The sequence below is a fragment of the Anolis sagrei genome, chromosome 11 (genome assembly GCF_037176765.1).
Source record: "Anolis sagrei isolate rAnoSag1 chromosome 11, rAnoSag1.mat, whole genome shotgun sequence".
Taxonomy (NCBI): Eukaryota; Metazoa; Chordata; class Lepidosauria; order Squamata; family Dactyloidae; genus Anolis; species Anolis sagrei.
In genome coordinates, this window is record NC_090031.1 from 4,164,524 (window position 1) to 4,180,000 (window position 15,477).

The window sequence follows — 15,477 nt, forward strand, 5'->3', positions numbered from 1 at the left end:
ATGACAAATAACTAAAGCAGTCGCGGCCATCTTAAGTGCGGGCACGGAAAAGTAGAACCTATAGGACACCCAAGCCGCCGCCATCTTAACTATGGGCAAAGACATAGTAAGAGAATGCAAGACAACTAAAAGAGTTTAGGAAGAGGATTATTATATGAATCATTAATAATTACAAAGAATTACTTGTTCCCATGAGTACAAAACATACATTAAATATATACATATATATATCCCAGTCTGTAGAGCAGGCTCGAAAATATTCCAGCTGGCCATCTGTCAGGAGGGATCGAATGGTGTCCTTTGGGGTCAGGAGCCAGAGGAGTTCTCCCAGTCCACCTCGTGATAGCGGGCCTTATGGACGCGGCGCAAGGCCCTCTTCCTGCCAAAAATCAATATATTTACAAATATATCACATTATTGTTGTTGTTATTATTATTATGTATATTATTGTTCAATGTATTTAACAGTTGCCCCATGTATTATAATATATGCATTTTACGGTGGTGTGTTTTAACTCTGTTATTTATTTATTCATCTATCGTGTCAAGCCTGCCACGTCTGGACTCTTGCTTGCTGAAGTGTTCCTGCGAGTACCTCTCTAGATCTTAGGAAGCTATTTCTTGATTTAGGGCGTTGGCATACTTATTTATTTTATTTACCACAGCTCCTGTGATCTGCTGCCGTTCAAAACCATCTTCATGCAACCAAACAAATATAATAATAATAATAATAATAATAATAATTGCATTTTCCCTTAATAAATTTGACTATGATAACCTTATTGATATATGATCACAGGGTAATAATAATAATAATAATGTATACCTTCTATATTGCTCAAAGTTGTCCTTCATTCGCCGGCGGCCTTTCTCCATTGATTCCCCATTGAGGGTTTCACTTTCCTGGAAAATACAATACCAAAAATGTCATAAAATACTAAAATATTTAATCCATCTGGGCATTTATTGTGAACAAATAATTAATCAAATTATTTAAATTAATTAATTATTTAAATAATAATTGTTTCAGAACCTGCCTAAGGGCTCAATCTGGCTTGATTTTTTTATTGTTCGGTTTCTTTTTTAACAGATCTTCCTTTTCGGCTATTCTCTTTATGAGGGCTTCTTGTTCTTCCCTTATTCTCCTGTTACGTATCGAACCCTGTTTGATTAGCAGGCCTCTCATATATGCTTTAGTAGCATCCCAGACCACCTCTGGGCTGGTCCCTTTGTTTTTATTCAAGTAGGGATGCTGAGGAAGCAATTGGAGTCCTATCAGTTGGAGCAAATGGCAAAAAATCTAAAATTTATGAAGGCCAATTACTTCCTCCATGCTAATAAACCCGGGAAGCTGTTAGCAAAAAAGGTTCTGAAAAGAAAGCAACAACAGTATATTTATAAGATTGTGAAGGAAGGGGAAAGCTTCTTTTTAGAAGAACAAATCAGGAACCAGTTTGGGAATTTCTACAGAGAGTTATATAAAAAAGACGAAATCCCAATGGAAGAGGTTACCAAATATCTGGGGGAATGTAAATTGGAAAAAATAACGGATGTACAAAGGGAAACCCTTAACAAGCCGGTTGACGAAAGTGAGATCAGGAAAGCGATTAAAAATCTTCTCAATAATAAGGCCCCCGGCAATGATGGTTTCACTGCAATTTACTACAAAAAGCTCCAGGAAGAACTAATCCCTCATTTGAAGGAAATATTTAATAATATTCTACTGCATGCTAAGATCCCTGAGTCATGGCGAGAGGCGGTGATAACGCTGATCCACAAAGAGGATACGGAGCCAGATAATATGAGAAATTACAGGCCAATATCGCTCCTGAATACTGACTATAAAATCTTCATGAATATTATGGCTAATAGATTGAAGTTGGTTCTCAAGGATATCATTAGAGAAGACCAAACGGGTTTCCTCCCCGGCAGACAAATGAATGAAAACATGAGATTGATACTGGACATCATAGAATATTATGACGCTAATCCGCAAAGGGAACTCGGAATCCTGTTCCTGGACGCGGAGAAAGCGTTTGATTGTGTTAACTGGGGTTTTTTGTCTCAATTAGTGATAGAAAAGGACATGGGGTTTCAGTTTACTAATGTGATTAATGCCATCTACTCTGAACAGAGAGCAAAGATACGGGTTAATGGACAGGAAACAGAAACCATTAAGGTGGAAAAGGGTACCAGGCAGGGGTGTCCATTATCACCCCTGCTGTTCATATTGACAATGGAAGTACTGCTAGAAAGGATAAGGGAAGATGGGGACTTGAGAGGGGCAAAAATCAGAAAGGACGAATTCAAGCTGAAGGCCTACGCAGATGATTTAGTCTGCATAATAGAAAACCCCCTGGAAACGATAACTAAATGGAAGGATAAAATAGACAAGTATGGCATAGTTGCAGGTCTGAGAGTTAACAAAATTAAGACAAAAATTCTCACAAAAATATGGACATATTCAAGAGGGAAGAACTGCAAAAGATCTCACAATACTCGGTCACCAATAGAGTGAAATATTTAGGAGTCCATCTAACGGCAAGTAACTCGCAGTTGGTAAAAAATAATTATAATTATGAACCCGTATGGAAGGAGATTGGTAAGAAATTAGTGAGCTGGAAACAATGGAATTTAAGTTTGGCGGGCAGAATAGCGATAGTCAAGTCAAATATACTCCCTAAAATGATTTACTTATTCCAAATGATCCCCGTATTGAGAACAAAATATTGCTTCTCCCAATGGAGAAAGGATATCTTGAAGTTTATTTGGAACGGAAAAAGAGCGAGGATCAAATATAAGATTCTGATAGACGGGAGGGAGAGAGGGGGGCTTAGCTTACCCGACCTGCAGCTATACAGGGTTAGTCAAAATGCATAGGCCAATAAGCTATTCAATTGAATGGCTTATTGGCCTATGCATTTTGACTAACCCTGTATTATGATGCCTGCGCCTTGACCTGGGTGAAAGACTGGGCTACTCTAAAAAAAAAGAAATTGCTAAATTTGGAGGGCCACGACCTAAGGAGAGGCTGGCATGCCTATCTCTGGCACGGGAAATCTAAGATTGAGAAAAATCTTTCGAACCATTTTGTCAGATCCGCTTTATTAAAGGTCTGGGACAGGTATAAGGACAGAATGTACACCAAAACACCATTGTGGCTTTCACCGCTAGAGGCGGCCCACAAGAGAGAGTTTCCTAAGGATAGATGGCATACGTATAAGGTATTACTAGAGAAGGAGGGAAGCCACTGGAAGTTAAAATCATTGGAAGCGCTGAGGAAGCTGGATGAGAACCTGTCTTGGTTCCAGTACATCCAAATTACTGATTGCTACAAGGAAGATAAGAAACATGATTTTACACAACAGGAGTCATTCTGGGATGGAATCCCGAGGAAGGATAGAAAACTGATAAAATCCCTATACCAAAAACTGTTGGAGTGGGAAACAGAGACGGAACTCATTAAGGAAAACATGGTCTCCTGGGCTGTGGACTTGGGACATTCTATTTTGCTAAAGGAATGGGAAATTATCTGGAGGGAAAAAATAAAGTTTGCAAAATCAATTAACATAACAGAAAGCTGGCAAAAAAAAAATTTTCGCTGGCATCTTACCCCCCAAAGATTGGCAAAATTCTGTAAAGGAGTTAGCAATGAGTGTTGGAAGTGTGGCACACAAGTGGGCACGTATTATCATGTTTGGTGGCAATGTAAAAAAGTAAAGAGCTTCTGGAGAGAGGTACATTTACAGGTGCAGGGAATTCTGCAAGTAAAATTCGAACTCAAGGCAGAATATTATTTACTGCATTTAATAGATTTTGAGTTAGATAGAAACAAGGAGATGTTGCTATATCATTTGTCAGCCGCAGCTAGAACAGTGTTTGCAAGTAAGTGGAAATCCAAGGAACTCCCAACAATGGAGGCCTGGTGGATAAAAATTGGGGATTACATGGAAATGGACACTCTAGCAAACATTCTGTACGAAACCAGCAAGAAAAGGAAAATAAACTGGCATCCCTTAAAGGAATATCTGAAAAACAGGAAGAATGTTCTGCTTTAAGGTTCGGGAAGATGGTCAGAAAAATAAATAAGTAAATGAAATAGACTTACAAGTTACATGACCCCGTGGAATGTTGGGAAGTCAATATGTTTTGTTGATTGTTTTGTTGATAGTCGTAGTTTGTGTAAGGCCCCAATGTGATGTTTGTTGTTACTTCTTACCTAGTGTTAAGCCCTCCCCTCCCTCCCCCCCTTATCCCGCTCCCCATATTCCCTTTCCCACTTTCCTCGATCTAGCTGTACTGCACAGGAGAGATAGTTGTTTAGGTATATATGTATCAGGATGCAAGTGTAAGTGTGTAACTCGGTTCTTTTTTTTCCTTTGTTTGTTTGTTTCTTTTTTGAATGATGTAATTGTTTATAAAAAAAATCAATAAAGATGATTATTTAAAAAAAAGGGCTCAATCTGGCAGCAAGGCAAGCTTCAAATAAATGCAACAATTACATGAAGCAGGAAAATGTGTATTTTAATAAAAATAATTTGTTTTAAAAAATATAGCTGTGCAACAGACTATATATTTGTGTTTATTATGTTTTATAATTTGGTTATTTTGCTATTTTATTGCTAATTTATTTGTATTAAGGATCAGTAAATATACCTGCGACATATTTTCCAATGCATTGAACTGTTCGCCTTTAAAAAGAAAAAGGGAGAAAAGGAGAGATATTTTTTTTAAAAAAAATCAGAAAATAATAGCTTATATTATTCAATTACATTAATTCCCAAACTTACTATTATTATTAAAGTACCAATGCAATGTAGCACACTTTGAGTGTTAAACTAAGACTCTGGAAATAATAATAATAATAATAATAATAATAATAATAATAATAACAACAACAATTATTTATTTATTTATTTATTTATTTGCTGCATTTGTTGACCGCCGTTCTCAGCCCTAGGGCGACTCACGGCGGTGTACAACATATAAAAAAGACAATTTACAATAAAGCCATAACAAAATATCAACATATCACTAATACCACAATAATATAATTACACTAAACAATCCACTCCGTCTCATCGTAGAATCATAACCAATCTCGTATCCATATTCCGTTCCAGTCATCATTACCAATTATTGTAGCACTCAGTTAAATGCCTTCTCAAATAGCCATGTTTTTAGGCTCTTACGGAAAGACATAAGGGAGGGCGCCTGTCTGATGTCAACAGGGAGAGTGTTCCACAACCGGGGGGTCACCACCGAGAAGGCCCTCTCTCTCGTCCCCGCCAGACGTGCCTGTGAGGCAGGTGGGATCGAGAGAAGGGCCTCCCCAGACGATCTCAAGGCCCTCGTGGGCTCATAGGCCAAGATGCGGTCCGAAAGGTATTTTGGGCCGGAACCGTTTAGGGCTTTGTAGGCCAACACCTGCACCTTAAATTGGGCCCGGTAGCAGATCGGCAGCCAGTGGAGCTGGAACAACAAGGGCGTTGTGTGCTCCCTGCGTCCCGCTCCTGTTAGTAACCTGGCTGCCGCGCGCTGGACTAGCTGAAGCTTCCGGGCCGTCTTCAAGGGCAGCCCCACGTAGAGAGCGTTGCAGTAGTCGAGGCGGGATGTGACCAGAGCGTGGACTACCGTGGCCAAGTCAGACTTCCCAAGGTACGGGCGCAGCTGGCGCACGAGCCTGAGCTGTGCAAATGCTCCCCTGGTCACCGCTGAAACCTGGGGATCCAGGCTCAACGATGAGTCCAGGGTCACACCCAAGCTGCGAACCTGTGTCTTCAGGGGGAGTGCGACCCCATCCAGCACAGGCTGTAACCCTATACCCTGCTCGGCCTTGCGACTGACCAGGAGTACCTCTGTCTTGTCTGGATTCAATTTCAGTTTGTTCGCCCTCATCCAGACCGTTACAGCGGCCAGGCACCGGTTCAGGACTTCGACAGCCTCCTTAGTAGCAGGTGGGAAGGAGTGACAGAGTTGGACATCATCTGCGTACAGATGACACCGCACCCCGAAACTCCGGATGATCTCACCCAGCGGCTTCATGTAGATATTAAACAGCATGGGGGACAATATAGAGCCCTGAGGAACCCCACAGGTCAAAGGCTGTGGTGTAGAACAGGAGCCCCCCAATAACACCTTCTGGGTCCGACCCTCCAGGAATGACTGGAGCCACTGCAAGGCAGTGCCCCCAAGGCCCATTTCCGCAAGGCGCCCCAGAAGGATACCGTGGTCAATGGTATCGAAGGCCGCTGAGAGGTCCAGGAGCACCAACAGGGACACACTCCCCCTGTCTAGCTCCCGGCATAGATCATCAACTAAGGCGACCAAGACCGTCTCGGTACCATGTCCCGGTCTGAAACCAGACTGTGCCGGATCCAGATAATCCGTGTCTCTCAAGAATACCTGGTGTTGTAAGGCCACCACGCTTTCCATGACTTTGCCCAAAAAGGGGAGATTGGAAACAGGCCGAATATTATTATTATTATTATTATTATTATTATTATTATTATTTATATCCTGCTTTATTTCCCCAAAGAGACAATATATAGTCAATGAATAATATTGTAATATTATCCAGGTTTTGAGTGTTGGACTCAGACTCTAGTAATCCTAACAACAATAGTAGTCAGTGAATAATAATAATAGTAATGATAAATGGTATTATTAATCATAATTCATATTATTTATTAATAACAAATATATGACTTATTCTTATTCCAGGGTTTGAGTGTTGGACTGAGACTCTGAGAATCATAATAATAATAATAATAATAATAATAATAATATATGAATAATAATTATACCAGCACTTTGAGTGTTGGATTGAGAGTCCCAATAATAATAATAATAATAATAACAACCACAATATATGAATGATTATTATATGAAGTATTATTATTTCATGGTTTAAGACCTGAGGAATAATAATAATAATAATAATGATAAATGGATTGTTATTATTATAATAATTATATATGGATTGTTATTATTATTATTACTATTCCAGGGTTTGAGTGTTGGATTGAGAGTCCTAATAATAATAACAACCACAATATATGAATGATATTAATATATTAATTAGTATTATTATTCCATGGTTTAAGACCTGAGGAATAATAATAAGTATTCTGTTAATAATAATAATAATAATAATAATAATAATAATAATAATAATAAATGGATTGTTATTATTATAATAATTATATATGGATTGTTATTATTGTTATTACTATTCTAGTGTTTGAGTGTTGGATTGAGACTAATAATAATAATAGTTATGAAAAATAAAAATCTATGAATAATTCTAAATATTTCAGGGTTTGAATGTTGGATTGAGACTTTGAGAGCCATAATTATAGTAATAATAATAAATAGTTTACCGTTTTCGGGGCCTTTTGGGTCTTCATCCATCTTTAGAGAAAAAATGGCTGCTTTCTGCGGAGGGAGATCCATGGCGTCCCCTTTGCTCACTTCCTGTTTAGGAAAACAAGACATTTAATTGAAAAAATCTGGAATATTTATAATATATAGGACCAGGGATAGATACTATTTGGAAATAAATTGCTGGCAAATAGGCTGCAATTTTAAATATGTCACTTGTGGTCTTGTATCAGTTCTAATAAATTAAAATTAATATTATATATATATATAGAGAGAGAGAGAGAGAGAGAGAAATATTTACTTTAAATTTATTTATTTACGACATTTCTATGCCGCCCTTCTCACTCCGAAGGGGACTCAGAGTGGCCTACAAGATATATATATATACACACACACACACACACACACACACACACATATACATACAATATATTATATTATTAGCATAGTACCATATCGGTATTACTATATTGAACTATACAATTATATTGTAATATTATGATTAATATTACATCTAATATAAAATATATTACTATAATATTTTATTATTATTATTATTATTATTATTACATTATAATATTATAAATATATTTTTATATATTAATTTTAAATATATTTGCTTACTTCTGGGGAGCTTTGGGACGACGTTTCCTCAAAGTCCGACGTCTGCAAAGGCAAAAGGCAAGCAATAAATAAAATTACACTACAGACTTATCAATGAAAATAAATGAGGAAAAAATGGGACTTTTGGGTTACAGTCTTCCAGGGCAGCCCCAGAGACCGTTCGAGGTAGTAGTCACTCCATTGAAGCGTACCAGAGCCGTCAAATGGGACTTTTGGGTTACAGTCTTCCAGGGCAGCCCCAGAGACTGTTCGAGGTAGTAGTCACTTCATTGAAGCGTACCAGAGCTGTCAAATGGGACTTTTGGGTTACAGTCTTCCAGGGCAGCCCCAGAGACCGTTCGAGGTAGTAGTTACTCCATTGAAGCGTACCAGAGCCGTCAAATGGGACTTTTGGATTACAGTCTTCCAGGGCAGCCCCAGAGACAGTTCGAGGTAGTAGTCACTCCATTGAAGCGTACCAGAGCCGTCAAATGGGACTTTTGGATTACAGTCTTCCAGGGCAGCCCCAGAGACAGTTCGAGGTAGTAGTCACTCCATTGAAGCGTACCAGAGCTGTCAAATGGGACTTTTGGGTTACAGTCTTCCAGGGCAGCCCCAGAGACTGTTCGAGGTAGTAGTCACTCCATTGAAGTGTACCAGAGCCGTCAAATGGGACTTTTGGGTTACAGTCTTCCAGGGCAGCCCCAGAGACCGTTCGAGGTAGTAGTCACTCCACTGAAGCGTACCAGAGCCGTCAAATGGGACTTTTGGGTTACAGTCTTCCAGGGCAGCCCCAGAGACCGTTCGAGGTAGTAGTCACTCCACTGAAGCGTACCAGAGCCGTCAAATGGGACTTTTGGGTTACAGTCTTCCAGGGCAGCCCCAGAGACCGTTTGAGGTAGTAGTCAATCCATTGAAGCGTACCAGAGCTGAAGGGTCGGGCTGCAATGGTTCCCTCTGGGTTCTGATGGTGTGCAGTTGCCTTTCCTTCTGGAAGAGCTGGAGCTGGAGGTCGTTGATCTTCTCCCCGAGGTCACGGATCTGCTTCCTGTAGACGTCCTTCTCGCGCAAGCTTTTGGAATATTGGCGCTGGAGGACTTCCTGGGTCGCCAGGCCCTGACGGTCAATGGGGGGGAATTGGGTTAGGCTCAATCTGGTCATAGGCCGGTGTCTCTGGAACGGCCCCACACCTCCGAACGTGGACCCACGAAGCCTCACCTGGTCCCTCTCGCCGGCCACTTCCTCCAACTGCTGCAGAACGGTCTGGATGCGGTCCTGGTAGATCCGGTTGTCGTTCCGGAGGGAGGCGCAGCGCAGCTCCAAGAGCTCCTTCTCCTCCGAGAGCTGCCAAAGGAAGACTATCATTATTATTAGTTCAGAGAAGCAGACTTAACAACAACAACAACAACGATATATGAATAATGATATTAATATATTTATTATTATTATTATTCCATGGTTTGAGACCTGGGGAATAATAATAATAATAATAATAATAATCACTATTATGATCAAGAAGTGCTGGCGCCATCAATGTCCAGCATTGACACAAATGGCCTGCCACTGCCAGAAGGGACTGGGAGTTTCATCTATGCTGATGATCATGCCATCACCACTCAAGTTTTGAAACAGTAGAACAGAAGCTCTTTGAAGCTTTAGGTGCTCTTACTGCCTCTTACAGGGAAAACCAGCTCATTCATCATCCATAAAGGAGAACACCATCTAATCAAGCCCAACAGATGGCCATCCAAATAGATAGATAGATAGATAGATAGATAGATATGGTATAGCACAGAATCCTAGACTTGGGAGGAACTCCTGAAGGCCCTTTTGCTACAAAGAAGAACACCATTCGATCTCTCCAGACAGATGACAAATGCAGGCATAAATACATAGATAAAGGTACTAGATATAGATTTATAGAGATGAGAGGGACCCCTGAAGGTCATCTTGTCCAGTTCCCATATTTATTAATTAATTAATTTATTTACAGCTTTTATATTCTGCTCTTCTCACCCCGCAGGGGACTCAGGGCGGATCACAGTGTACACATATATGGCAAACATTCAATGCCAATTTGACATACAACATATACAGACATACACAGAGGCTATTTAACTTATTTCTGGCCACCAGGGGAGCTGTCGCTTTCATCATCCATCTGCAACACTCATGAAGCACTTCCGCATTCCCCGCATGCTTCCCTGCTGGAATGCTTTTGCTGGAGTCTTCTTTATGGCCTCATAAATCAGCTAATTTAGCCTCCCCACACTTTTAGGTGGTACCTTATTTTTCCTACTTGACAGATGTAACTGTCTTTCAGGTTGCAAAGGTCGACAACAGGCTACACAATGGTTGGAAACCCACTCCAACCCGGGCTGGCTTCGAACTCATGACCTTTTGGTCAGAGTGATCTTAATGCAGCTGACACTCAGCCAGCTGCGCTACAACACCATCTGATCCCTCCCAACAAATGGCCACGAAACCATCGATATAATAAATATTATAGATAGATAGATAGATAGATAGATAGATAGATAGATGAGAGAGATAGGTATATCACAGAATTAAACCGCATAGAGTCGCCGTATCAGGCTGATATATGCGGTATAAAAGAAAAGCAAATAAATAAATAAATAAATCCTGGAGTTGGAAGGGAACCCCCAAAGTCCATCGAGTCCAACCCCTTTTTGCCATAAAGGAGAACACAATTCGATCTCTTCAGACATGACAAATGCAGGCATAGATAGGTAGATAAAGATACTAGATATAGATTTCTAGAGATGGGAGGGACCCCTGAAGGCCATCTTGTCCAGTTCCCATATGCCATAAAGGAGTACACCATCCGATCCCTCCCGACAAATGGCCACCCAGCCCTAGCTATAAGATAGATAGATAGATAGATATAGATATAGGAGATAGGTATATCACAGAATCCTAGAGTTGGAAGGGGACCCCCAAAGGCCATCCAGTCCAACCCACCACAAAGAAGGACACAATCTAATCTCTCCTGAGAGAGGGTCATCCAGCTGCACTGTTTTCAAGCCAGCCCTTCTCCCAACCTATATCCCCCCCCCCCCCAATTGCCGGCAAATACCTGCAAGGTGCTCTGCAGGGCCTTTTTCTCCCAAGCGACCTCCGGGCTGGGCCTCTGCTCGATCGCCTGCCGCAGCTTCAGGGTCTGCCTTCGCTCCAGTTTGCAGTCCTCCTCGGCCTTCATCAGGCGGTGCTTTAGGCTCTCGATCTGAATGTGGCACACCGAACTCTCATGACCAACAGAAAATAGTCTTTGGTGACCCCTCTGGGACCCCCTCACGACCCCCACCCCAGGGGTCCCAACTCTGTGAGGCTCACCTCCAGGCGCAGTTCTTGGTTCTGCCTGAGCGCGGCGCCCTTCTCCTGGCTCTGCCGGGCGTAGCGCAGGGCCAAGGTGCCCACCTGGTCCTCCTCCCGCAGCCGCCGTTTTTGCAGGGCCTCCTCCGCAGCCCCCAAGCGCTCCGCCAGCTCCTGGCTCCTCTGGCGCTCAGCACGCAGCAAAGCCTGCAGCTTGCAGACCTCCCCCATCAGGAGCTCCCCCAGGCGGGACTCCCCCGCGGCATCTGAAGGGGAAGAAGAGGGAAGGAAAGAAAGGGGGAAAGGAAGGGGGCATTCACACCAGGAAGGAAATGAAGGAGAGGAAAAGAAGAGGAAATAACGGAGGAAAGGAGAGGGAGAAAAGAAGGGAGGGAGGCAAAAAAGAAGGGAAGGGAAGGAAAAGAAAGGAAGGGGAAAGAAGGGAAGGAGGAAAGGAAAGAAAAGGAGAGATGGAGAGAGGAAAGGGAAAAGAAAGGAAAGGGGAAAGGGGGGCATTCACACCAGGGAGGAAATGAAAGAGAGGAAGGAAGGAGAGGAAAAGAAGAGGAAATAACGGAGGAAAGAAAAGGGAGAAAAGAAGGGAGGGAGGCGAAAAAGAAAGGAAAAGAAGGAAAGGGAAGGAGAGAGGGAAGGGAAAGGAAAGGAAAAGAAGGGAAGGAGGAAAGGAAAGAAAAGGAGAGATGGAGAGAGGAAAGGGAAAAGAAAGGAAAGGGGAAAGGAGAGGGAGGGAGCGAAGGTAAGAAGAAAGAAGGGAGGGAGGAGGAGGAAAGGAAAGGAAGAAAGGAAAGGAGGGAGGAGGTGAAGGAAGGAAGGAGGGAAGGAGAAAAGGGAAAAAGGAAGGAAGGAGGAAAGAAAAGCAAAGGAGGGAAGGGAAGGAAAATAAAAGGAGGGAGGGAGGGAAGGGAGGAGAAAAGAAAAAGTAAGAAGAAAAGGAAATGGACAAAAGGAAAAGGAAAGGGAGGGAGGAGAGGAAGAGAGGGATGGAAAGGAAAGAAGGTGGAAAGGAAAGAAAAGAAAAAAGGAGAGGGAGGGAAGGAAGAGAATGGAAAGGGAGGGAGGATAAGAAGAGAAGGGAGGGAGAAAAGGAAAGGAAAAAAAGGGAAAGAGGGAAGAAAAGAAAAGGAGAGATGGAAGTGGGAAGGAAGCAGGAAAGGGAAAAGAAAGGAAAGGAGGAAGGAGAGGGAGGGAGGGAAGATAAGAAGACAAAAGATCAGAGGGAGGAGGAGGAATGGAAAGGAAGGTGAAAAAGAAAGGAGGGAAGAGGAAAGGAAAAGTAGGAATGGAGGGAAGGAAATTAAAATAAAATAAAGGAGAGACGGAGGGGAGAAGGAAGGAGGAAAGGGAAAAGAAAGGGAGGGAGAAATGGGAAGGGAGGGAGAGAAGGAAGGAAAAGAAAGGAAAGGGAGGGAGGAAGGATATGAAGAGGGAGGGAGGGGGAAAGGAGTGAAGGAAGGAAATGGAGGAGAAAAGGAAAGGAGGGAAGGGAAGGAAAGGGGGAGGGGGAAGGAGAAAAGAGAAAGGAAAGGAAGGAGAAAAGGAAAGGAGGAGGAAAAGAAAGGAAAAGAGGATAAGAAGGGAGGATAAGAAGAAGGAAGGGATGGAGGAAGGGAAGAGAAAAAAGAAAGGAGGGAGGGGGCAAAAGGAGGAGAAAAGGGGAAAAGGAAGGAAGGAGAAAAGAAAAGAAAACGAGGGAAGAAAGGGAAGGGAAGGAAGGGAAGGAAAAGAAAAGGAGGGAGGGAGGGAGGGAAGGAAGGAAGGACAGAGAAAAGAAAAAGTAAGAAGAAAAGGAAAGGGAATGGGCAAAAGGAAAGGGGGAGAGAGGGAAGGAAAAGAAAGGAAAGGGAGGGAGGAAGAATATGAAGAGGGAGGGGAAAGGAGTGTAGGAAGGAAGAGAAGGAGGAGAAAAGGAAAGGAGGGAAGGAAAAGAAAAGAGGGAAGGGGGGAGGAGAAAAGAGGAAGGAAAGGAAGGAGAAAAATGAAAGAAGGGGGAGGGAAAGAAAGGAAAAGAAAGGGAGGGAGGATAAGAAGAGGAAGGAAGGGATGGAGGAAGGGAAGAGAAAAAGAAAGGAAAGGAGGGAGCGAATGAAGGAAGGAGAAAAGGGAAAAAGGAAAGAAGGAGAAAAGAAAAGAAAACGGAAGGGAAGGAAATGAAAAGGAGGGAGGGAAGGAAGGACAGGGAAAAAAAAGTAAGAAGAAAAGGAAAGAGAATGGGCAAAAGGAAAAGGAAAGGGGGAGAGAGGGAAGGAAAAGAAAGGAAAGGAAGGGAGGAAGAATATGAAGAGGGAGGGAGGGGGAAAGGAGTGAAGGAAGGAAGGGAAGGAGGAGAAAAGGAAATGAGGGAAGGAAATGAAAATAAAAGAGGAAGGGAGAAGGAGAAAAGAGAAAGGAAGGAGAAAATGAAAAGAGGAGGAAAAGAAACAAAAAGAAAGGGAGGGGAGGATAAGAAGAGGAAGGGAGGAAGGGAAGAAAAAAGGAAGGAAAGGAGTGAGGAGGTGAAGGAAGGAAAGAGGGAAGAAGAAAAGGGAAAAAGGAAGGAGAAAAGAAAAGAAAAGGAGGGAAGCGAAGTAAAATAAAAGGAGGGAGGGAAGGAAGGGAGGAGAAAAGGAAAAGTAAGAAGAAAAGGAAAGGGAAGGAGGGTGGGAAGGGAATGGGCAGAAAGGAAAAGTAAAGGGAGGGAGGAGAGGAAGAGGAGAGGGAGGGAAAGGAAAGAAGGAGAAAAGGAAAGGAAAGGAGGGAGAGAAGAGAAGGGAAGGAAAAGAAAATGAGGGAGGGAGGGGAAGAGGGAGAAAGGAAAAGAAGACAGGAAGGAAGGAAGGAAGGAGAAATGGAGAGGGAGGGAGGAGGAGGAAAAGAGAGAGAAAATGAGAGCTAGGAAAAATGAGGAAGCGTGGTGCAGTGGTTTGACCCTGGGACTGTGGCTCTGGACCCACGGGGAGCCTTGAGGGAAGGAAGGCCAGCCCCAAACCCAGCCACAACCCAGTGCCATACAGAGCGGCTCCTCCGCGCAGAGGAGACGGACCCCCGCCTGGTACCTAGGATCATGGAGAAGACCCTGGTGGGCTCCTTCCCGGTGACCTTGGTGTAGAGCTGCGGGTAGTAGAGCTCCAGGCTCTCCAGGAAGGCCACAAAGCCTCTGCGCCCCGTCCGTTGGAGGAGGTCCAGCAGGAGCCCTGCAGCCGAGGAGCAAGGAGACAAACACACAAGTCGGTTTCATATGTTATTGTTGTTGTTGGTTGGCTGTTATTGTTGTTGTGACTACTGACCGGCCCTCCTCCTGCGCAGGACCAGGCTGGGGTCACTGAGGACCTGCTCTTCATCGTCGGGGCTGAGGACCTTGCACTGGCGCAGGTAAGGCGTGATGCGCGAAGGGTCAATGGCCGAGGTCAGCTTGACCCGGAAGCTCTCCAGGCGCTGCCAACAGGAGTCCTCCTCTTCCTCTTCCTCTTCCCCCTTGACCTCCTCCACATCGGACATGGCGCCTGAAAGGAGGAGCAGGAGGGAAGGTGGAAAATAAGGAAGGGAAGGAGGAAGGAAGGGTGAGGAAGTGGAATAGAAGGATAGGAAAGGAGGGAGGGAGGAAGAGAAGGTGGAAAAGAAGAAAGGAAGAAGGAAGAAAAGAAGAGAATGTAGGAAAGGAAAAGTGAAGGAAGGAAGAGAAAGAAGAAAGGAAGAGAAAGTGGAAAAGAAGGAAGGAAAAGAGGAAGGAGGGAAAAAGAGAAGGTGGAAAAGAAGGCAAGAAAGAAAGAAGAAAGGAAAAGAATGTAGAATAGAAGGAAGGAATGAAGGAAGGAAAGGAGGGAGGAAGAGAAAGTGGAATAGAAGGAAAGATGAGAGGGAGGAAGAGAAGGAAGTAGGGAGAAAGAGAAGGTGGAAAAGAAGGAAGGAAAGAAAGAGGATAGGAGAAAGGAAGGCAAAAGAAAAGAGAAGGTGGAAAAGAAAGAAGGAGAGAAAGAAGAAAGGAAGAGAAAGTAGAATAGAAGGAAGGAATGAAGGAAGGAAAGGAGGAAGAGGTGGACGAGAAGGAAGGAAGGAAGGAAGAGAAAGTGGAATAGAAGGAATGAAGGAAGGAAAGGAGGGAGGAAAGAGAAGATGGAAGAGAAGAAAGGAAGGAAGGAAGGAAGAGAAAGTAGAATAGAAG

The 15,477-nt window shown here is 43.1% G+C and overlaps 1 protein-coding gene across 1 annotated transcript; it reads right to left on the reverse strand.

Annotated features, from left to right (window-relative positions):
* Nucleotides 1-131: 131 nt before the first annotated feature.
* On the reverse strand, nt 132-14,998 carry CARD9 (caspase recruitment domain family member 9). Its single transcript, XM_067471811.1, has 11 exons — nt 14,603-14,998; nt 14,372-14,509; nt 11,340-11,584; nt 11,083-11,229; nt 9,204-9,329; nt 8,910-9,101; nt 8,007-8,048; nt 7,382-7,475; nt 4,656-4,690; nt 826-902; nt 132-379 (listed from the first exon to the last, which is right to left on the reverse strand). The coding sequence occupies exons 1-11, from the start codon at nt 14,811-14,813 to the stop codon at nt 307-309; spliced, it is 1,380 nt and encodes a 459-aa protein (XP_067327912.1). The 5' UTR covers nt 14,814-14,998; the 3' UTR covers nt 132-306.
* Between the last annotated feature and the right edge of the window lie 479 nt (nt 14,999-15,477).

Coding starts and splice junctions, on each gene's coding strand:
- CARD9 (XM_067471811.1), bottom strand. CDS start 14,813: ATGTCCGATGTGGAGGAGGTCAAGGGGGAAGAGGAAGAGGAAGAGGAG. Junction 11,585..14,371: donor GGTCTTCTCCATGATCCTAG/GTACCAGGCGGG, acceptor CTTCCCCTTCAG/ATGCCGCGGGGGAGTCCCGC. Junction 903..4,655: donor CATTGGAAAATATGTCGCAG/GTATATTTACTG, acceptor TGTATTTTCCAG/GAAAGTGAAACCCTCAATGG.